The sequence below is a fragment of the Ictidomys tridecemlineatus genome, chromosome 1 (genome assembly GCF_052094955.1).
Source record: "Ictidomys tridecemlineatus isolate mIctTri1 chromosome 1, mIctTri1.hap1, whole genome shotgun sequence".
Classification (NCBI taxonomy): domain Eukaryota; kingdom Metazoa; phylum Chordata; class Mammalia; order Rodentia; family Sciuridae; genus Ictidomys; species Ictidomys tridecemlineatus.
In genome coordinates this window covers 150,628,300-150,652,708 of record NC_135477.1, presented here as the reverse complement: position 1 = coordinate 150,652,708, position 24,409 = coordinate 150,628,300, and the positions used below count along the sequence as shown (strand labels likewise).

The 24,409-nt window shown below is 42.8% G+C and overlaps 1 protein-coding gene across 13 annotated transcripts in view; it reads left to right on the top strand.

Annotated features, from left to right (window-relative positions):
* The first annotated feature begins 2,994 nt into the window (after positions 1-2,994).
* Nsd1 (nuclear receptor binding SET domain protein 1) overlaps positions 2,995-24,409 on the top strand; it is a 156,888-nt gene continuing 135,473 nt past the window's right edge. For 2 of the 13 annotated variants that reach the window (XM_078049266.1, XM_078049329.1), the window contains exons 1-2: positions 4,219-4,356; positions 5,496-6,433. In XM_078049266.1, the coding sequence (XP_077905392.1) occupies positions 5,513-6,433 (921 nt within the window). In that variant the 5' untranslated portion in view covers positions 4,219-4,356; positions 5,496-5,512. Of the gene's footprint in view, positions 3,020-3,256; positions 3,544-4,185; positions 4,357-4,409; positions 4,444-4,470; positions 4,647-5,495; positions 6,434-24,409 lie in introns of those variants that run through there. The other 11 variants (XM_040272118.2, XM_040272117.2, XM_078049315.1 and 8 more) reach the window with 11 other exon arrangements.

The following is a 24,409-nucleotide window of genomic DNA, read 5'->3' as shown; positions in this document are numbered from 1 at the left end:
ACCTACTTCCTCTGGACATAATTTTCTCAAGGACTCCCCTCTAAGCTGGCTGTAGGGGCCTTCCCAGTTCTTCCAGCACTTTCAGCTTCTCTCTTACCATTAGGTTCTGTATCTTGTTGCCTTTCCCACAAGGCTCTGAAAGGGAGCTCAGTATTTATGGAATTAATGAATATAAGGGGAGCAGTTCTAATAAAAAAGGAGGTCATTCATTGTACATTGGCTAAATATCTCAAAAGGTATTTATTTTAGCAGACTAGGAATGATCAGGGACCATGATTTTCACAGTTTTGGAGCAAAGGAATGGAGGTCAGTCATACCAGATGGGAACCTAGATACTCAGACCTTGCATGAAAGGCTTAACTTTTGGACCTCAATTCTTCATAGGGCTGGTGAAGGTTAAAGGAACAAATGTGTGTCAAGTGCCCAGCACAGTGTCCAGTACACAACATAGACTTAGCAAATATGTATTGATTCTTATCTCTGTCTTAAGATGGAGGCACATGCCCAGAAAAGTTCCCTGAGTTGAGACAACAGACCAGAGAAGAGCTGGGTCTATACTCCAGGGCCCCACCTTACAGAGACACAGCCCTATTCCTTCTTCTCCCACTATAGGAGTCAGTGTCCATGGGTGAATATATGGCCCTGTGGAAATCCTCACCTCTGCACACACAGAATGCTTGGCCTGGGTCTGGTGAATGGGAAGCTGTATGGGCTACATGGCTGCTGTGGTTGAAAACTCTGTATCCAAGTTCCACTATAAGATGCAGTTAGGGGGCTGGGGATGTGGCTCAAGCGGTAGCGCGCTCGCCTGGCATGCGTGTGGCCCGGGTTCGATCCTCAGCACCACATACCAACAAAGATGTTGTGTCCACCGAGAACTAAAAAATAAATATTAAAAATTCTCTCTCTCTCTCACTCTATCTTTAAAAAAAAAAAAAAAAGATGCAGTTAGGAAATTTAGATGACACTCAGGCATCTGAGAATTTTTTCCTGGGATTCTAGTCTTCTCCCCCAAACCTGTCAATAACCAGTTCGTCTTCAGCTGTCAATCCCTTTTAGCCTCTACTCTTTTTCCAGGGAGGCTAGGAAAAGGTTTCTGCAGGGGAATGATATGCAAAGTTTAGCTAACCTCTCTTCACGCCTTAACACCTTTATTTAACTGCCTTTTCCTGAGGCCAGGGGTTTCCTAACACAAGCATCTATCTCATCCTTTGCTTTCCTAGTGACCAGCATACTACCTAGAATGCAGAAAATGGTAGTTGAAGGAAGCAATGAATTAACATTTCTGCCTTTCTCAAGTGCTTAGTCTGTAACTAAGTGTAAGCGTAGATGGCTAGCACTTACTTTACCTTATAGGATCACTGCTGCTCTGTGCTTTGGAAACCATAGATGAGGAAGCTGAAGCTTGGGGCTGTTAAGAGACCAGTTCAAAGCCATACGGTGGCCTTGTGTGGCTAAGCACTGGAAGGGACCCTGATGAATTGGGGTAATAGGCAGAGGAGGTAACTCTCAGTCAGAAATGATTGGTTTAAACAAATTATTAGGTGTGAAGTAATGTTAGAGTTCCTTGCTCAATTGTCCAGATGGGGTTTCCAGGAATGGCTTCCCAACTGAACTAAAGGCTGGTGGTCCCTGTGGAGCAGAACCCTGAAGGTGCAGTCCCAACTCTTCTCTGGCTATTTCTAGTACGCAGAAAACTGTCTGACTTTATACCTGGGAATCTTCAGATACTCCAGTCTCTTCAACAGGAGTCCCTCTTCTCCGGCACTCAGATCAGAGGGTGCTCAGTCACTGTGGTCCCAGGGACTGCTTTCCCTCAAACAAAGTTGGCTTGTTTTCTTGGCAGGGCTGGCATCCCAGCACCCGAGGAGTGCTAACAGACTGCTTATCTCTGAGCCTCCATTATTGGATTGTGGGTCTTGAACAGCAAAAGGTTGGGTGCCCCAGACTACTTGACAGCTGTGGCTGGTCACTGGGTGAAGGCCAGGTAAGGATGGAGTTTGGCTAACCCAACACTAACACCATGCAGGGCAACCCCAAAAGTGGCCTTTCTCCCTGGTGGGTTCTCATTCAGAGACGGCCCAGGGTAACCATTCCACTGGGGCAATAACTATGCACATTTACTAAGCCCTAAGGAGGAATGGCAGTCACGTGGCCCTCGAGGGCGGTGCCTTCAGCTTTGAGATGGCATGAATTATGAATCTAATCATAGAAGACTTTCTGGAGGAGGCGGAAAATTTGATGGCGGTCCATGTGACTTTCTCTGAAGAGCAAGGATGAACTACATGCTCTAGAGACCAAGTTGCTCTTGAGGTGAGCTTCTTGCTGGGCAAGGGGAGTCCAGGAGATGATAGGGTCCCGGGATCGGAAGAGCCTGTTTGGGTTGGAGTTGCGGGATCAGGCCTTGCTTGGGTTCCCCCAACCTGCCTTTGATCTGTCTTTAAAGAATGGGTGTGCAACGACTGTGCTAGGTCTGTGCTGCGGGGTCCCAGTGCTGGGTGCAGGCCTGGAGGGGGGGTGGTCTCAGCGCGGGGGGCGGGGCAGAGTGTTGGTGGCCCGGGTTGCGGCTGAAGGCTTGGCTGAGGCTTGGCGGGGCCAGTCAGCCTGTCTTCCCTCGCGGTGCAGTTCCGCTGGGGTCCTGATGCCTGGCCCGCAGGGGCGAGGCGCGCGCTCCTCGGGGAGCCCGGCTGCGGTGGCACGAGAGGGCCATCTGCCTGGGTGCAGAGAACTGCAGCGTCTGTGGTGCTAGGCGAGGCCCCTCCCGGCCCCCAGGCCCGCGCGCACGCACCTACTCACGCCCGCCAGCACCCGCGGCCCGAGCCCCTGTGCCAGGCCCAGACCCAGACAAGGCGCGGGAGGCGGTGCAGGGATTAGTGGACCCCTCCCCCAGCGCTCCCCTCGCCCCGCCCGAGGCAGTGAGGACCCCTGGGCCCGAGGGTGGCAAGGGAGCTTCGTCCTGGCGGTGCCCGGGCTGGGAACTCGGCCTCACTGGGCGGGGGCCGCACCGCTGCAGGCCGAGGTGCGGGCGTCCTGTCAGGCTGCAGCCCGGCTCTGGTGCGGGGGGTGGGCTTAGCTTTGGGGTCGCATGGCCTCATCTCTCCGCTGAGGCCACGGCCGAGCGGGCAGTGCCCGAGCGGGTAACCCGACCCGGCTCCCCGGAGCCGCTCACCCCGCACGGCCGGGCAGGGGGAGGGAGAGGCTAGGGGGGAGGGGAAAGGGAAAGGGTGGTGGGTGAGGGGCTGTGGAGACCGCAGGGCCGATTTCCCGGGCCATCTGCACTGCTCTAGGGCGGCTGTCCGCGGCGCCTCGGAAGACACAGCCCTCTGCCTCGCGGGCGTCGAGCCTGCAGCAGGAGTGAGCCCTGGGGCTGCAAAGGCTTGGCTCAGGGAGGCAGACCCGAGCTGCTGCCTCCATTTTGTTTCCTGCTCAGCTTGGTCTGTGGTGGTGGTGGTGTGGGTTTGGGGTGCGGCCGAGCAGGGGGTTCACCTGCGGCCGCGCCTGCTCGGGGCCTGAGGCCTCGAAGACCCCAGCCCAAACCCCCAGGTGAGCCCTGCGTCAGGAGGGGGGGTTTCCTTGGCCTTGGGCCGAAAAGAGGCGGCTGAGGGCAGGTGCCCAGTGGATGGGGAGCCCGGGCTGTAACCTAAGATGGAGGCCGGGGCTAACGCGGGCCCGAGCCGGGCTGCCTGGGCTGTTGGGCAGGCCTCAGCCGGGCCAGGTGCCGCCGGGGTTGGGGTTCGAGACGGGTAGGTACTGTAGCCGTGTGCAGCCCCGTGCAGGCGCAGCGCCCTGAGGTAGGTGAGGGGATCGGAATGCCACCCACGACGCCCGCAGGCCCCGACACTCCCGGGAGGCGCGCGAGGCCCCTAGAGAGCCTGCCTCAGGCCCCGCCCGGGCTGCGGGGCCGGCCCGTAGGCCCGGGCGGCGAGCGGGAGCGCAGGGGGAGGGGAGGGGGCGGCAGCGGCAGCTCTGCTGATTGGGCAGCGCACTCGCGAGCCCGACTTCACCCGCCCTGAACCCCGAAGAGTGAGGCGTGGGAGCGCGCGCGCGGTGGGGGAAGGGGTGCGCGCGCACCTGGGGCCTCAGTCGCACGCGGGCCGGCGCGAGGCGCTCGGTGGCACGAGCCGCCGCGGGGGCGCGCGTGGTGGGGGTGTGAGGAGGAGGAGGAGGAGGAGGAGGAGGCGGCGGCGGCGGAGGAATAGGCCGGGGCAGGTCGCGCTCGCTGCCTTCCCTGAAGAGACGCGGGGGGAGGGGGGTGCGGCGAGCGGCTCCTCTCTCTCCCCATCGCTCCGCTCGCGCCCCAGTGTAATGAGGGTCACCCCCTCCCCCCAGCTGGCCCGGGAGGGGGCGCGGGGCACGGTAACTAGTGCGCTGGGGTGGGCGGCGGGCGGGCGGGCGCGAGGAGGGAGGAGACGACCGGGCGGGGAAGATGGTGGTGGCCGAGAGGTGAGGGGCTCTGGGGAGGGCCGGGTGCGGCGCGGGGTTGGTGGCCGACGGCGCTGCAGCTGCGGGCCCCCTCCCCCGCCTCCATCACTACCAGCCGGGCTCTGGCCTAGCTGGCCCGGCTGCCGCGAACTTCCTCCCCGCGCGGCCCATGTCCCGCCGGCCGGCCGGCCGCCCGCGCGCACCTCGGCCTACGCCTCCCACAGGTAGCCGGCTGGGGGGCGCGGGGGCGGCTGCCCTCCGGCAGCAAACTTTGCTTGCTGCTGAATATTGATGAGTATGATCGGCGCTGTTGGGAGGTGCTGCCGCAGCTGCGGGAAGGAGCGCGGCCCGGGCAGGCGGTGTCGGCGTCGGCAGCAGCCATGTTTGTCAAGCTGTAGCAGCTGCTGCTATCCTGATTTGGCTTCACCGGCCGCCTCGGTTTCTCTTTTTGCGGCGTCCTGGCCTATGGGCCCTGCAGCTGTGGACAGGGCAGGCCTGCAGTCAGGAAGGCGAACTCCGGGGTGCACCCGCCTCGGCCGACTCGCCCGCGGCCTGTGCACTGCCGCTGCAAAGGCTCCGGCGCCGGCTAGGCGCAGGGTGCAGCGCTATTGTGACCGCTGCGCCCGAGCGAGCCAGGAAGGAGGAGGGGTACCTTTTTGTGCAGGGTCCTGAAGCCCCTCTGGAATCCCATAGCCCCCTCCCTTCAAGAGATCCGGCCGCTGGACCCCGGACGGGGGAGGACGAGGACAATTCCTGTTTTGAGATTTTTAGGAATTTTGATCGCCAACGGGATTTTAATTTTAGTTTAACCCAAGTGTCCACCATTCTGCAGTGCAGGAAAAAGGGACGGGTTGTTTCCATGTGGCAGGAGTTGCCCAGCTTCTAAAAGATGTAGTTTGCTGAGGCTCACTGAGGCCATTTTTCCACCTTCAGCCAGGAGAACTTTTTACACCCTTGGAAGTACAGCAGAAAAGCATAGAGGCCACTAGGCCTTGAGAAATGGCTGCCATTTTGAAGAGAAGAGTCAGATGGCCTTATTAACTCGGATTAATTACTGTGTTTTTGGATTCCAGGTTGATGCTGGCCCAGGATGGATCAGACCTGTGAACTATCTAGAAGAAATTGTCTGCTGCCCTTTTCCAATCCAGTGAATTTAGATGCCCCTGCAGACAAGGACAGCCCTTTCGGTAATGGTCAATCCAATTTTTCTGAGCCACTTAATGGGTGTACTATGCAGTTATCGGCTGCCAGTGGAACATCCCAAAATGCTTATGGACAAGATTCTCCATCTTGTTACATTCCACTGCGGAGACTACAGGATTTGGCCTCCATGATCAATGTAGAATATTTAAATGGGTCTGCTGATGGATCAGAATCCTTTCAAGACCCTGAGAAAAGTGATTCAAGAGCTCAGTCGCCAATTGTTTGCACTTCCTTGAGTCCTGGTGGTCCAACAGCACTTGCTATGAAACAGGAACCCTCTTGTAATAACTCCCCTGAACTCCAGTTAAAAGTAACAAAGACGATCAAGAATGGCTTTCTGCACTTTGAGAATTTTACTTGTGTGGACGATGTAGATTCTGAAATGGACCCAGAACAGCCAGTCACAGAGGATGAGAGTATAGAGGAGATCTTTGAGGAAACTCAGACCAATGCCACCTGCAATTATGAGCCTAAATCAGAGAATGGTGTAGAAATGGCCATGGGAAGTGAACAAGACAGCACAACAGAGAGTAGACACGGTGCAGTCAAATCGCCATTCTTGCCATTAGCTCCTCAAACTGAATCGCAGAAAAATAAGCAAAGAAGTGAAGTGGACGGCAGCAATGAAAAAACAGCCCTTCTCCCAGCCCCCTTTTCACTAGGAGATACAAAAGTTACCATAGAAGAGCAATTAAACTCAATAAATTTATCTTTTCAGGATGATCCAGACTCCAGCACCAGTACATTAGGAAACATGCTAGAATTACCTGGAACTTCATCATCATCTACTTCACAGGAATTGCCATTTGTAAGCAGTTTTTGGTACAACTTAAATATATACATGAATGTATATACACAGGCCACTTAAAGGGAAGCTTAAAACTAATTTGTTTTTGGTTATCAGATCACAGCTGAAAGCTAATGATAAGCTTTAATGGGGGAGCTTTTACTTTGATTTTAAAATTTATCTGATTATGAGTGGTTCCTTTTAGCTTTTCCCAATAAATCTCCATTGAGGATTGGCTAAATGTTAAATTTATAAGGGCATTTGATTGAGTTCAAATTTAAGTTTTCAAGATGTAGGTATACTTTTTATTATCTCTTAGAAAAAACAAAAACTTGGTATTGCTAGTATCATGAATATAGGTGAACCAGTTCCTTACTTCAGAGTCCTGTTTCCACATAAGGCAGCCTGTTTTTTTTTCAGTTAGTGGGTGATTTGCTGTAGGTTGAAGTACATTTTGAGTGCAGATTGAAAATGGCTAAGATGAAAAAGGTTTCCTGGATATCAGTCAATTTAAATGAGGTTAATTTTTCTGAACTATGTGAAGGTCTAGAACATCTTAGGCTTTTGATAGTTGTCACCATTAGGGTAGACTCTTTAATCTTTCCTAATTTTAAGATTTGAAGCATATTTATATGTGTGTGTATGTGTATGGAAATGGAGAAGAACTCGAGGTTTTTTCAGTATTGTAATACTGTTAAAGGTGGTAAATGATAAGGTTATTATTTATTAGAACTTAATGTAAAATTTTTTGACCTCTTTATTTAACTAAATGATCAATTGACTTCTCTTAGCCTTGGTTTCATCACTTCTAATATCCAAAAGTACTTTGATTTCTAAGATTCCTGCTTCTTTCAGCTTTAAATATGATTTTGTTTCTCTCTAAATATCACATTGTCGTGGTCAGAGGTAGTGTCACCAAGAAGATATTTTTTCTTATTTTTTTTTTTTTTTTTGGCTAACAAATCCCTCATACTATGAGGATTTTATAAGAAGGATTTTAATAATATGTAATGATTGTTTTGAGTGCCTTAAACATTCACTGTAGCACACATCTCTGCTGTTCTTCATAGTTTCAGAGGGAGAATGTGGGTATGTTGAGTTTGTTTCTATTGATTCATATCTTAAACTTATTTAAATATACTTTAATAATCTGTTTTTTTAAGTTTGGCAGTTGCATATTTAAAAAATATTGCTGTGGTGGTTATCATGAGTTTGTATTGTTCCAGACACACTGAGGTGGATAGGCTGTTTTGAAAACCTTCCAGTGGGGGTTGATGGTGATGGCAGCACAGGCCTGTAATCCCAGCAGCCCAGGAGGCTGAGGCAGGAGGATCTCAAGTTTGAAAACAGTCTCAGCAAGTCAGCAAGGTCTTGTCTCAACAATAGAAAAAGTTGGGGAAAAAAACTCAGTGGAAAAATAGCCCTGGGTTCAATCCCAGGTGTAAACAAACAAACAAAACAAAACTCTGAACTCTGACAGCTGATGAGACAGATTTTTTTTTTTTTTTTGTACCAAGGATTGAACCCAGGGATGCTTAACCACTGAACCACATCCCCAGCTTATTTTATTTTTTATTTTTATTTTAAATTTTATTTGAATTTGTGATCCTCCTGCCTCAGCCTCTAGAGTGGCTGGGATTACAGGCCTGTACCACCATTCCTGGAGAGACAAATCTTTTTCTTTGGTTCATGTTGAAATTTATTGTAGGCTGGGCACAGTGCCACATGCCTGTAATCCCAGTTATTTGGTAGGCTGAGGCAAGAGGATTGAAAGCTGAGCCACAACCCCAGCCCTTTATTTTTGTTTTGAGACAGAGTCTCACTAAGTTTCTTAGATCCTCGCTAAATTACTGAAGCTGGCTTTGTTGTGATCCTCCTGCCTCAGCCTCCAAGTTACTGGGATTATGCCCAGCTGTCACCATATGCTACTGACACTTGTATTCACATTTTTTTTTTTTTTTTTTGTGGTGCTGGGGATTTAACCCATGGCTTTGTGCATTCAAGTTAAATACTCTACCAACTCAGCTATATTCCCAGCCCCCTGTACTGTTCACATTTGAAGTTCATTCAGGTATGGAGCCTATGCTCAGGGACAGGAATTTTGAAAATCCTTAGCAATATTGTCTTTTATTCTGTTTGTAATATTATAAGATTCTTTTTCTAGACAGTGGGAAGGAGTAGTTATTATGGTTGTAAACCCAGTCTAGAATTAGAAAAAGATACATAAATCAAGAAAATCTGTAAGCATACAGTTGCATCCTGTCACAAAGGAGCAGCCTCTTCACTTTACTCTCTGGTGTTCAAGTTTTGTTTGGTGCTAGGGATTAGACCCAAGGTCTTGTGCATGCCAGGCAGACTCTCTATCACTGCATTATATGCCTCCTGATCCTCTTCATTTATTTTCTGTGTACAGAGATATAAAATGATTATCATTAGGATTTATTTTATTTTTTGGGTACCAGGGATTGAACTCCGGGGTACTCGACCACTGAGCCACATCCTCAGCCTCATTTTGTACTTTATTTAGAGACAGGTCCTCATTGAGTTGCTTAGTGCCTTGCTTTTGCTGAGGCTGGCTTTGAATTTGTGTTTCTCCTGCCTTAGTCTCCTGAGCTGCTGGGATTATAGGCGCATGCCACTGTATCTGGCTGTCGTTACAGTTTATAATCCTGACCTTGTTCTTATATTTAATCTTATAATTCCCCCCAGTGTACATAGGCTTTGTGCATAGTATGTATAGATAATATCTTGAAGAAGAATTGACCCCAGGGCTGGGGATGTGGCTCAAGCGGTAGTGCGCTCGCCTAGCATGCGTGCGGCCCGGGTTCGATCCTCAGCAGCACCACATACCAACAAAGATGTTGTGTCCGCCGAGAACTAAGAAAAAATAAATAAATGTTAAAATTCTCTCTCTCTCTCTCTCTCTCTCTCTCTCTCTGTCCCCCTCTCTCACTCTCTCTTTAAAAAAAAAAAAAAAAAAAAAAAGAATTGACCCCAGAGCTACAGCTTCTTGTTTATTAACTACTTTGGTCTATATTGTTTCATTGGGTCTTTATAATCTTGTGTGTCATAAGGTAGGCAGAATGGTACACACCTGCAATCCCAGCAGTGCAAGAGGCTGAGGTAGGAGGATGGCAAGTTTTTATTTTTGGTACCTATGATTGAACTCAGGGGTACTTAACCACTGAGCCACATCCCCAGCCCCCTTTTTTTTTTTTGTATTTTATTTAGAGAGAGGGTCTTGCTGAGTTATTTGGGGACAGCTTGGAAGGCCTTGCTAAATTGATGAGGCTGGCTTTGAACTTTCAGTCCTCCTGCCTGAGCCTCTCAAGTCTCTGGGATTACAGGTGTGTGCCATGCCAACCCCATCTTTCTTTTCTGAGAAGAAAATTGATCTCTCCATTACCTCTGTTGATCTGCTTTCTGACACTTTTTAAAAAAGATTTTGTTTTATAGTTACTCTTTTCCTCTAGGATCTATGTTCTCAGTCTCTCCATTATGTTACCGTTTCCTGGGAAAACAAGGAACATTTAAAGGAATCTTACCCTATCTTATAACTCCTGAAGTTATTGTGCCCTTTTATAGGTGATGGTCTCAAAACAGGCATCTATTTTATTTCTCTCTAATGTTCTAGTTTTGCTTTTGTATCCACTTTGCTGAAACTGTTTTTTAATAAATTACAAATGACATCATTCTCATATTTGCTGTACTAGATTTGCAGCAGTTTGACTTGCTCCTTTTCTTTTTCCTCCTTTTTCTCTGTAGTCTTACCTACTTTGATTCATTTACTTTGCTGTTACTCTTTTATTTATTTATTTATTTTGGTACCAGGAATTGAACCCAGGAGCAATGAAGTCCTGAGCTATGTCCCCAACCCTTTTTTATATTTTATTTATAGACAAGGTCTTGCTAAGTTTCTGAGGCTAGCTTTGAACTTGTGATCCTCTTGCCTCCAGCCTTTTGAGTCACTGGGATTACAAGCGTCAGCCACCACACCCAGCTGTGAAATTTTTTCCTGTCTTTGAAGCTTCAGATCAAGAAATTCTAACCCTTCTCTTCAATCTTAACTCATATTCACTTAAAATGTAATATTAACAATTTGAACCCATCTGTTATTGCCAAACCTGTGTTTCCTTTGTGTTAATAATTATATAGTTTCCTGTTCATCTTCGGACTGGAAACCTTAGAGTCATTTATTCACATATGATTAAAACATATTTGAGGGCTGGTGTTGTAGCTCAGTGGTAGAGCACTTGCCTAGCATGTGTGTGAAGCACAGGCTTCAATTCTCAGAACTGCACATAAATAAATATTCATTGACAACTTAAACACATTTGAGCTAGATGTGGCATGATGGTACATGCTTGTAATTCCAGTGACTTAGAAGGCTGAGGCAGGAGGTTTGCAAGTTCAGGGCCAGCCTCAGGAACTGTTGAGACCATGTCTCGAAATTAAAAATGGTCTGGGGATATAACTCAGTGGTAAAGCGCCTCTGAATTTGATCCCTAGTAACGAATAAATAAATAAATGAACACAAACAAACAAAACATTTGAGTGCCTCCTTTTTGCCAGAAACTGCCAGCATCACAAAACAAAACAAAAACAAAAACAAACAAAAACCACCAAAAAGAGTATGTTTTTAAGTAATTTCTCTGTGGTGAAGATAAATATAAAAAATGTTACTAAACATTGCTAAATGATCTGGTAGGTATTATATAGATAGTACTTTGCAAGTATGGAGGAAGGCATGCCTGGAATAATCAGTGAGAACTCCATAGAGTAGTTATTTATCATTTGAGCAGATCCATGCCAGTAAGAGAGTAGACTATGGATATTGAACATTCTTTGATAGGTTTCTGGTAGGAATTGGGTTGTCAGGAGATAAAGGTATAAAGATAAACCTCATGGCATACTACAAAATTGAATTCTTATGCTTTTTTGCTAAATATTATAAATCCCCTTAATCTCTCTTTATTCCCATTGTAGTGTCAGGTCTTTATTGCTGATCATCATTTAGTCATATTCATCAGTCTATATTATATAAAATTATTTCCTGTCTCAAATAAAAGACTATCTTTAGACTCTTCATGTTTACACTTGTGCCTTTGCCTTCAGCACTGGTGGTGTACCACCACTGGTGGGGTAGAGTGCTTCTCTTCCATGTGGGAGGGTCTTGCTTGGTTCCCTCCCTAGCACTTAGGGAGGGGGGAAAAAAGAGAGAGCTGTATCTTCTAATGTTTCACTCCTTTATCCTTTTTCCTAACAAAGCCCAAATTCAGTACCCCACTTTTCTTTTTTGGTACTGGGAAATGAATCCAGAATGCATTACTACAAAATACATTCCCAATCCTTTTTATTTTGAGACAGAGTCTCTTTAAGTTGCTCATGGCCTGACTGAGTTGTTGAGGCTGGCCTTGAACTTGCTATCCTGCAACCTCAGCCTCCCAAGTTTCTGGGATTATAGGCATGAGCCACTGCACCTAGCCCATTTTTACTCTGTCCTCCACCCCCGCTTTTTTTTTTTTTTTTTTTGATACTGGCAATTGAATCCAGGGGTTTTTAAGCACTGAGCCTCATCCCCAGCACTTTTTGTATTTTATTTAGCAACGGGGCCTTGCTAAGTTGCTTAGGGCTTCAATAAATTGCTGAGGCAGGTTCTGAATTCAAAATTCTGCCTCAGCTTCCTGAGCTGCTGGCATTACAGGCATGAGCCACCACACCCAGCACATTTTTTACTCTTGATATTCTATTAGAAATGTTCTGGACTGGAGGTGAATCTTAGGGTAGACTACTTGGTTAACATGCAGGAGGTCCTAGATTCAGTTTCCAGTGCACCACATGCACAAAAGTTATGTAAGTGGAATTTAAAAAAAGTTATATAAACCACAGTGGTTCATTCTTGAAATCTCAGTGACTCAGGAGGATGAGGCAGGAGGATCATAAGTTGGAGGTGAACCTCAGTGATTTGGTGAGACGTCTCAAAAAAAAAAAAAAATGCTGGGAAAGTAGTTCAGTGATAGAGTGGTATGTGTGATCCTCAGTACCAGAAAAAAAAAAAATGCTGGGGCTGGGGATGTGGCTCAAGCAGTAGCACGCTTGCTTGGCATGCTTGCGGCCTGGGTTCGATCCTCAGCACCACAAACAAACAAAGATGTTGTGTCTGCCGGGAACTAAAAAATAAATATTAAAAAATTCTCTCTCTCTCTCTCTAAAAAAAAAAAAAAAAAAGAAAAAAAAAAAAGAAAATTTGTTAGAGCACTAGTAAAATAATACATATTGACTTACCCTCAAAAAATTGGAACAGATTTTAGTGTTTGTAGTTGTTATTAGGTGAAATTATTTTATTAAGGCCTCTAAAGTTCTTTTTATATCTCCAGTGACATTATATAAGATATTATAATACTCTTAAAGATGGCTAGAAGGATAAAATCTAATTTGGAGGGTGAACAATTATACTAACACATTAGATTGAATTAAAAATAATTACTGGTTATGTGATATCCCCTCATATACCATGAAGAGTCTAACAGTAGTCTTTCTTTATAAATTACGAGGATGTATTCCCCTTGTCATCTATAATTTCTCTTGATGCTGTAATTGGAGCTGTTAGGGCTCCCTGGTGAAAGTAGGTGGTGTGAATGTTATGTCTGTACCCAGTGAAATTAACAGATATTAATACCACACTAATTGTCATTGGAATTTTATATCCAAAAGCATTTTTTTTTTCTTGCTGTACTGAGGTTTGAACCCAGGGCCTGGCACATAACTTTGCCAGCCCACTCCTGAACTCCATCCCTGGGCATCTTTAAAAAAAAAAAAAAAAAAGAAAATTATTGTAAATTGACAACATGTAGTTTTATATACTGAAGGCCTGCCTGCCTTTCATTTATTCATTCTTTCTTTTTTTTTTTTTTGTTATTGGGGTTAGAACCCAGGGGAGCTTTATCACTGTGCCAAATCCTTAGCTCTTTTTATTTTTTATTTTCTACAGTGAGTGTCTCACAAATCACTGAGGCTGGCCTTGAACTTGATATCCTTCTGCCTCAGCTTCCTGAATCAGTGGGATTACAGTTGTGTTCTACCATGCCTGGCAAGACCCAGTATCTTTTTTTTTTGGTGATGGGGTTGGAACCCAGGACCTTGTGCATGCCATGCAGACACTCTACCACAGAGCCACATCTCCTGCTTCAGTATTTTTTTTTATGACACTTTCTCTTTGTAAAGCAGATGAAGGAGAATGCACAGTGCATATATACCTGATGCCTGTATCATTTGGGACAATCTAGGATGCTGGTTACCACCTCCATTACTAAACTTTTTTATTTATTTATTTGGTACCGGTGATTGAATCCAGGCACGCTTAACCACTGAGCCACATCCACAGTCCTACTAACTTATTATTATTTTTTTTTTAAAGAGAGAGAGAGGAGAGAGAGAATTTTTAATGTTTTATTGTTTAGTTCTCGGCGGACACAACATCTTTGTTGGTATGTGGTGCTGAGGATCGAACCCGGGCCACACGCATGTCAGGCGAGTGTGATACCGCTTGAGCCACATCCCCAGCCCCTTATTTTTAATTAAATGAGAAAGATTGATCAAAAGGTATTAAGTTGCAGTTAGGAATGTGAAGTTCTGATGTGCTATTGTACAGCAGGGTAACTATAGTTTACCAATAAAATGACCTTTGTACCGTGCCTGTTCAGAAGACACCTCCATTCTTTTTTTGTTATTTGGGATTGAAGCCAGGGGTTCTTAACCCTTCTATTTTTTGAGACAGGGTCTAACCCTAACCCTGACCCTGACCCTGACCCTAACCCTGGGATCAGAAGCATATGCCACTTCACATGGCAATACTTTACCTTAATTTTTTTGTGTGCATGCTTGTGTTGGATTTTTTTTTTTTTTTTTTTTGTACCAGGAATTTTTAAACCCAGGGACACTTTACCACTGAGTCACATCCCAGCCCTTTTTATTTTTTTTAATTTTTGAGGTAAGGTTTCACTAAATTGCCCTGGGCCTTGCTAAATTGCTGAGATTTGCCTCAAACTTGTGATCCTCCTCCCTCAGCCTCCTGAGTCACTGGGATTACAGGTGTACACCAGCACACCAGGCTTGTTTTTTTTTTTTTTTTACATTTTTTAAATGTACAAGATAGATCATTTATGAATTAATCTTTGAACTGGTTTTACTTTTTCCTTTCTAATTTTTATGCCTTCAGGTTTTTATGCTGGAGATTGAACCCCCTTTATGGGTTTTATTTTGTCTTACCTAATTGACCTATTCAAAACATTCAGGGTGATTTGAATAGACCTAATGAGAATGGATATGCTTGTATTGTTTAGGGGAAAAGCATTGTTTTTCATCATTAAATATGAATTTATATGTGTTATGACTTTTATCAGGTTGAGAGAGTGTCTTTCTCAACTAAAATGTTGAGTATTTGAATATGAAGGAATGTTAAATTTTGTCACTTTTTTTTTTTTTTTAACCACAGAGATGAGCTTAGGGTTTGTATTTCTTTTGTAGTGTTGAGGATTGATCCCATGGCCTTGCCCATGCTAGTCAATCTCCCTATCACTGGGCTGTGATTGTAGCTCATTGGTAGAGTGCTTGCCTAGTATGTGTGAGGCATTGGGTTTGATCCTCAATTTCACATTAAAAAAAAAAAATAAAAAAAAAGGATAAATAAAATTAAATTTTTCTTTAAAAAAAGGCTCTACTGATGAGCTACATTCCACACTTAAACCTCAGTTTGTTTCTTTAGTCTTTTCTTACTTTCATTCTGGGGATTGAACTCAGGGCTTTCTACAGTCTAACAACTATCTACTACTACTACAATTGAGGTATATCCCCAGCACTTTTCCTTTGAGATCTCATGTCCTTATGTTGGCCAGGCTGTCCTTGAACTTTCATTTGTCTTCCATCAGACTCCTCCATAGGTGGGATTAAAGACCTGTGCTATTACACTTAGCTCTTAGTACCCCTCTATCCCAGAGATGTGTATTGAGCTAAGTGTCTCCTGCATGCTAGGTAAATGCTCTGATGTACATCTCTAATCCAACTTCAGTTTGTTTTTTTCTTTTTTGGTATCAGGGATTGAACTCGGGGACACTCTAGCCACATCTCCAGCCCTATTTTATATTTTATTTAGAGACAGGGTCTCACTGAGTTGCTAAGCACTTCACCATTGCTGAGTCTAGCTTTGAACTGCTATCTTCTTGCTTCGTCTCCCAAGCTTCTGGGATTACAGGCACAGGCCACTGTGCCTGGAAGTTTCTTAAGAATACTCTACCACTGAGTTATAACCCCAGCTCTTTTCTATTTTAATTTTAATTTTGAGACAGGGCCTAAATTGCACAAGCTAGATTCAAACTGCTACTGCCTCAGTCTCTTGAGTAGTTGGGATTACAGGTGTATGCCATTGCATCTGGACAAAGCCTGCTATTATGAGGATTTATTTGTGTGACCTCTAGCTGAGTTATTTCTTTTTTATTAAAAAAATTTTTTTTAGTTGTCAATAAACCTTTATTTTATTTATTGATACGTGGTGATGAGAATTGAATCCGGTGCCCCATACATGCTAGGCAGGCACTCTGCCACTGAGCCACAGCCCCACCCCTAGCCCTCTAGCTGAATAATTAACAATCACAGCATAAGTATATCACAGCATTAAGTATATCTATGAAATAATGAAATATTCTTTCATTTGCTTATGCAAATGAAAAGTAATTAAAAAGTAATTACTTTGGGGATTAGACATTGTTTTAGAAATTGACGTAGAAATTTAAGTAACTTAAAATTGACAATTCTAGACTTAATTTTTTTTTTTTTAATTGCTTTAGTACCAGGGGTTAATCCCTGGGGCACTTAACCACTGAGTCACATATCCCAGTTTTTTTTTTTTTTTAGTTATAGATGGACACAATACCTTTATTTTTATTTTAAATATTTATTTTTATGAGGTGCTGAGGATTGAACCTAGTGTCTCACAGGTGCTAGGCAAGCACTCTATCACTGAGCTACAATCCCAGCCCTCCCCAGCCTTTTAAAATATTTTATTTAGAACAACTTGCTAATATGAAAACTTTTGTTTTCATATTAATATGATCAGGAAGATTCAGGGCCTAGCTAAGTTGCTGAAGCTGGCTTTGAATTTGTGATCCTCCTGCCTCAGCCTCCTAAACGATGGGAATTCTAGCTTTTAAATTCTACGATTTGGTGGCATTTCTTATGTATACAGTGTTGTCACCATTAACACTAATTTCAGAAATTTTCATCATTGGAGGAAAGAAGCTGGTATACATTAAGTCACTTCCTAAATTTTTTTTTTTTTGGTACTGGGTGTTGAACCCAGAGGCATATTGTTTCTAAGCTACATCCCAGCTCTTTTTATATTTAATTTTGAATCAGTATGGTGCTGAGGCTGGCCTCAAATTTGAAATCCTTCTGTCCAGCCTCTCAAGTTGTTGGGGTTACAGGTATTTGACACTAACCTATAAGACCTCTTTGTGAATAATCCTATTGTAGCTATTTCATACAGATGGAATCACCTACCACATTTTTATCTTCATCCATGTTGGAGACCATAATTGTTTCATTATTATTAATTTTTTTTTGGTATTAAGGATTGAACCAGGGATGTTTAACACTGAGCCACATCCCCAGCCCTCTTTTATATTTTATTTTGAGATAGGGTCTCATTAAGATGCTTAGGGCTTCTTCGATAAGTAAGTTGCTGAGGTTGGCTTTGAAGTCATGGTATTTCTGCCTCAGCCTCTGGAGGAGCTAGCATCCAGTGGTAGGTTTCATTACATTTTATGACTGAGTAATATACTTAATGATGAGATATACCATATTTTGTTTGTCCATTCATTAGTTGGTGGACTTTATGTTTTCATATTAATATGATCAGGAAGATTGTTATTATTATTATTTTTTTTTTAAAGAGAGAGTGAGAGGGGGACAGAGAGAGAGAGAGAGAGAGAGAATTTTAACATTTTATTTATTTTTTCTTAGTTCTCGGCGGACACAACATCTTTGTTGGTATGTGGTGCTGAGGATCGAACCCGGTCCGCACGCATGCTAGGCTAGCGCGCTACCGCTTGAGCCACATCCCCAGCCCGATCAGGAAGATTATGTCCAAGATTTTTTGTGGATGCATGTTTCTACTGTTGAGTATATACCTACTTTTAATCTACATTTAGTGTTAGTTTTTAAAATAATTAGATAGGGCTGGGATTGTGGCTCAGTGGTAGAGCACTCACCTAGCATGTTTGAGGCCCCTGGTTGGATCCTCAGCACCACATATCAATAAGTAAAAAATAAAGGTACATCAATAACTAAAAATATAAGGTATTGATAACTACAACTAAAAAGTAAATATTAAAAAAATAATTAGATAATCACAACTAAAAGTTATTTTTTGTAATATTTAATCAGTTCTATTGTATTATCCTCATACTCTCTCTCGATAAAAAATGAGCTAAGCCAGGTATGCTGGCACATATCTCAAATCCCAGTGACTTGGGAGGCTGAGGTAAGAGGATGGGAAGTCTGGAGCCAACCTCAGCAATTTAGCGCAGGATCTTGTCTCAAAATAAAAAAATAAAAAGGGCTAGGGATGTAGCACAGTGGTAGAATGCCATTGGGTTCAATCCCTAGTACCCCCCAAAAAGGAAAAAAAAAAATCAAGATGAAATTCATGTAATAATAAATTAACCATTTTAAGTATTGTTAATTGCATTTATATAGCCTATAACTAGTTCCAAAGCATTTTATTACCATAGATGAAAACTCTATACTCCTAACAGTTGTTTCCTATACCTTCCTCTCTAGCTCCTGGTGGTGGTCATTCAACACTATGTGTATTTTCCTATTTTGGATTTTTATAGAATGAAAGATAAAATGTGGTTTTTTGTGTCTGACTTCTTTTAATTAGCATGATATTTTTAAGGTTCATCCAAATATCCTATATATTAGAGATTCTTTCCTCTTTATGATAATTAAATATATATACAAATATAAAAAAATTTTTTTTGGATATTGGGGATTGAACTTGGGGACACTTGATCTCTGAGCCACATCCTCTCTCAAAATAAAAAGAACTAGGATGTAGCTCAGAGTACCAGTACTACCCACCCCCTGCCCAGAAAAAAAAGGAAAAGAAAAAGAAGAGTGGGGATTGGTAGTTAGTAGTGTCGTGGTGTCCTTGCCTAGAATGTAGAAAACCCTGGGTTCAACCCCAGGACCGCAAAAACAACAACAACAAAAACAAAAACAAAAACAAAAACCAAAAATGAATTTGAGGCCAGCTTGGACAATTTAGTGAGATCATATCTCAAAATTAAAAATAATGGGGCTGATATAATTCAATGGTGGAATGCCCTTAAGTTCAGGCCCTATTACTCTTTTTTTTTTTTTTGCAGGGGGCAGTGTTGGGGATATGAGGCAAGCACTCTACCCACTGAGCTATATCCCTAGCCTCAGTCCCTATTGCTTAAAACAAAACAAAACAAAACAAAAAAACTGAAGAAATAAATGCAAGTAGATAACAAAAATCTTATTATTTTGGTACTAGGAATTCATCCCAGAGGCACTTGACCACTGAACTATATTCCCATCCTTTTTTTTTTTATTTGAGACAGGGTTTTGCTAACTTGCTTAGGACTTAAATTACTGAAGCTGGCTTTGAACTTGCAGTTCTCCTGAACTGCTGAGATTATAGGTATTTGCTACCCTGCCCAGGTACTTGAATGGTTTCTATTTATTTATTTATTATTTTAATATTTATTTTTTAGTTATTGGTGGACACAACATCTTTGTTTGTATGTGGTGCTGAGGATCGAACCCGGGCCACACGCATGCCAGGCGAGCATGCTACCGCTTGAGCCACATCCCCAGCCCCACTTGAATGGTTTCTTAAGGATGATAATGATCCATAGAAATTGTGTGGTTGTCAACACATTTCATAAGGACATCTAATATTTTAACTTCTAATGAATGGAAGCAATGGTTGGTCGCAGTGGTGCTGGCCTATAATCCCAGCAACTCTGGAACCTGAGGCAAGAGAATTATAAATTCAAGACCACCCACAGCATTTTAGTGACAACTTGCATGAAAATTGAAAAAAAAAATGGACTGGGAATATAGCTCAGTGGTAAAACAACCCTGAGCTCAACGTCCAGTACCTAAATAAATAAATACTAATAAATTTCCAGAGAGAATTTTTTGGGTAATGGCAGGGAAGGTGTTTTTTTTTTTTTAATATTTATTTTTTAGTTGTAGTTGGACACAATACCTTTATTTATTTATTTTTATGTGGTGCTGAGGATTGAACCCAGGGCCTTGCATGTGGTAGGAAGCACTCTATCGCTGAGCCACAGTCCCAGGCCCAGGGAAGTTTTTTGTAATCTATTTTTTTTTTTTTTTTAATTTTTTTTGGTACTGGGAATTGAACTTGGGGTTACTCGACCACATCCCCAGCCCTTTTTTGTATTTAGAGACAAGGTCTCACTGAGTTGCTTAGTGCTTCGCCATAGCTGAGGCTGGCTTTGAACTTGTAGTCCTGTTGCCTCAGCCTCCCAAATTGCTGGGATTACAGGTGTGGGCCACCAGGCCGATTCTTTTTGTACTCTATTTACAGTGTTATTTTGGTTAGCATTTCTTACTCTCTTTTTTTTTTTTTTTTTTGAGTACTGGGGTTTGAATTCAGGGGTACTCAACCACTGAGCCAAATCCCCAGCCATATTTTGTATTTTATTAAAGACAGGGCTCTCAGGGCTGGGGTTGTGGCTCAGTGGTAGTATGTTTGCCTAGCATGTGTGAGGCACTGGGTTCGATTCTCAGCACCACATACAAATAAATAAAATAAAAATTCATCAAAAACTAATTAGAAAAAAAAAAAGAAAGGGATCTCACTGGGTTGCTAAGCACCTCACTTTTGCTGAGACTGGCTTTGAACTTTGAATCCTTCTGCCTCAGCCTCCTGAGCCACTAGCATTACAGGCTTGCGCCACTGTGCCAGGATTATTTCATACTCTTTTAACACTCTTCCTTGGCTTTCAGAAAAGAGTAAAAATTTCTTCATTGCTCCCATATCTATATAGTATTGTTGTTTAGCATATTTTGTAGTTTTGTATGATTATTTTTGTCTCTTGTATTCCTCACTAAGCTTACAACTTTGGGATTTTCTATTTTGTATCATTGGGGCCTAGAAGAGTTCCTGGTAAGTAGGTAAGCCATAAATATTTGCAGGAGGAATGAATGAATTCTGTGAAATAAACAGACACCTGAGTCATTTTTCATTTGTTAGTTTTCCTTAAGAGACGGAAGTTAGATTTATATTTAGAAAAGTAAATTGTATTGTCATGACATGACATTTTTATATGTATATACAGGCTTTATACATGATTTTGTGGCACATGATTGTAATTGCAGTTAAACTGAGGACTAGAAAGATATATAGGGAATTTGAGCATGCTTCCTAGGGAGACCTGATCTAATCTGGTGGTTAGGGAGGCCTCTGAAAGAAAGTGAAATGGAGCTGGGATCCTAAAGTTGATAAAGAGTTAATGTGGGTATAAAGGTCTGGAAGGATAGCAGTGGTGGTGGGAGAGACAAATTGGAAGGGCATTTTAGGCAGAGGGACCACCCTATGTAAGGGCCATAGGGAGATAGCATTGTTTTATTAACTTTGAGAATGTTGTGAACTTGTGGTTGAATCCTGGGAACCTGAGGTTTCAAGTTTCTCTCATTTACAATTCACCATTAGATTTTGTGTTTCCAAGGGGCCTAGGTTGTGGCTCTATGGTAGACAGCTTGCCTAGCACGTGTGAGGCACTGGATTTGATCATCAGCGCCACATAAAATAAGTAAAGGTATTGTGTACATCTACAAGTAAAAATATATTTAAAAAAATAAAAAGATTATTTGTTTCCACCTGGGTGGGTAAGAAGAAATTCTTCACACCAACTAATGTCCAAATTCTCCTCTCTGCTCTGATTAGTCTGTCTCTCTAGATGCCTTTTTTATTTTTAGGGTATGCTGGAGGTCAAACACAGTCTTCCCCATGCACCAGCCCTTTTTAAATTTTGAGATAGAGTCTGGTTGAATCATACAGGCCTCCTTCAGACTTAGATTTTCCTGCCTTAGCCTCCCAGGTAACTAACTACAGGCACATGCTGCCAGCAGATTTTTTTGAGCATCTAGTAGGTGCTAGAGTTTAAAAAGTGAATAAGACAGCAGGGTGTGGTCGCACATGCCCAGTGCCATGTCTAGCACCTCCCAATAATTTGAGAGGCAGAGGAATGAGGATTGCAAGTTTGAGGTCAGCTTCAGCAGCTTAGCCAGGCCCTAAACAACTATGTGAGACCCTGTGTTAAAATAAAAAAGGGCTTGAGATTTAGGACAGTAATAAAGTGCCTCTGAATTCAATCACCAGTACACACACACACACACACACACACACACACACACACACAGACACACACACAAAAGAATAAAAAGTAAGGTTGTTTATTTGATTCTGATATTAATGTGTCAAGAGCAGTAACAAGGGTTTATGGTGGATAATACAGAGGAAATAGAGGGAAGATAGACTCGAAGAGAGGCTTCTTGGAGATGGAACTTTTTTTTTTCTCCACATTTTTTATTGATGCATTGAAGTTGTACATTCTGATGGGATTTGTTGTTACATGCAAACATACAACACTATAATTTGGCCAATATCACTCACTCTTTAGTACTTTCTCCCTCCCTTTTCACCTCCCACCCTTGGTCCCTTTCCTCTACTGATCTCTCTTGATTTTCATGAGCTATGCTTCCACCTTTATTTTCCTTTTTCCTCTCTAGTTTCCACATATGAGAGAAAACATAGCACGTTCAACCACATAACCTGCATTTGACTTAATTTTCTTAGCATGATGGTCTTTAGTTCCATCTGGTTTTTATTTGTGGCTGAATAAAACTCCATTGTATATATACCACATTTCCTTTTTCAATTCATCAGTTATGAACACCTAGGCTGGTTCCATAGTTTGGGTGTTGTGAATTGTGCTGCTATAAACTTGGGTATGCATGTATTACTGTGGTGTGATAACTTGAATTCTGGATAAATATGGAGGAGTGGTATAGCTGGGTCATGTGATGGTTCTATGCCTAGTCTTTTTTCTTTTTTTTTTTTAGTTGTAGATGGACACAATACTGTCAATTATTTATTTTTATGTGGTGCTGAGTATCGAACCCAGTGCCTCACACATTCGAGGAAAGTACTGTACCACTGAGCCACAATCCCAGCCCCATGCCTAGTCTTTTAAGGAACCTCCATACTGATTTCTTTCTTTCTCTTTTAAATTTATTTGTTTAGTAATACCTTTATTTTATGTGGTGCTGAGGATTGAACTCAGTGCCCCACAGGTGCTAGGCAAGCGGTCTACCACTGAGTCACAACCCCAGTCCCTCCATACTGATTTCCATAGTGGTGGTTCTAATTTGCAATCCCATCAACAGTGTAAAAGTAAGATATGCCTCTACCTTTATTCTTTTTTTTCCCACATCCTCTTCCGCATTTATTATTATTATGATTATTATTATTTTGGTACTGGGGATTGAACTCAGGCACTCAACCACTGAGTCATATCCCCAGCTTTATTTTGTATTTTATTTAGAGACAGGGTCTCACTGAGTTGCTTAGTGCCTTTGCAGTTGCTGAGGCTGGCTTTTGAACTCATGATTCTTCTGTCTCAGCCGCCCAAGCTGCTGGGATTACAGACAGTGTGCCACCGCGCCCGGCTGTTTGTATTCTGACTGATGTGAGATGAAATCCCAGTGTTTCTTTTTTTTTTGCAGGGGTGGGGGGGTGGGTGGGTACCAGGGATTGAACCCAGGGACACTTCATCACTGAGCCACATCCCAAGCCCTTTATAATTTTTTATTTTGGAACAGAGTCTTGCTAAGTTGCTTAGGGTCTCACTAAATTGTTGAGGTGGGCCTCCAACTTGAAATCCTCCTCCTGCCTCAGTTTCCTGAGTCACTTGGATTATAGCATGCACCACCATGCCTGGCTCAGTGTAGTTTGATTTGCATTTCCCTAATTACTAATGATGTTGAATATTTTTTCATGTGTTTATTGGCTATCTGTATTTTTTTTTTGAGAATTGTCTGTTTAGTTTATTTGCCCATTTATTAATTGGATTGTTTGATTTATTATTATTATTTTTTTTAAAGAGAGAGTGAGAGAGAGAGGGGGACAGAGAGAGAGAGAGAGAATTTTAACATTTATTTATTTTTTTCTTAGTTCTTGGCAGACACAACATCTTTGTTGGTATGTGGTGCTGAGGATCGAACCCGGGCCGCACGCATGCCAGGCGAGCGCGCTACCGCTTGAGCCACATCCCCAGCCCATTGATATATTATTATTATTTTTTCCTTTTTTAATTTCTACTTAGTTGTACATGACAGCAAAATGCATTTCAATACATCATACACAAATGGAGCGCAACATTTCCATTCTCTAGTTGTACACAATGTAGAAATACACCATTCATGCAATCATACATGTTATCTAGGGTAATAATAGATACCATATCATTATCTAGGGTAATGATAGATATCTTAATGATAGATCCGTCTTTCCTACCCCCATGTGTTATTCGATTTTTTTGTGTGTGTGTGTGATTTTTTTTTGTGTGTGTGTAAAGTTGGAGTTCTTCATATATTCTCTATTAATTTTCTGTCAGAAAAAAGCTAGCAAAGATTTTGTCCCATTCTGTAGGTTCTCTTTTCAGATTCCTGATTGTTTCCTTTACTGTGCAGAAGCTTTTTTTGTGGTACCAGAGATTGAACTCAGGGTCACTCCACTACTGAGCCACATTCCCAGCCCTATTTTGTATTGTATTTAGAGACAGGGTCTCACTGAGTTGCTTAGTGACTCACTTTTGCTGAGGCTGGCTTTGAATTTTTCCTATCTCAGCCCTCTGGAGGTTGCAGGGATTATATAGG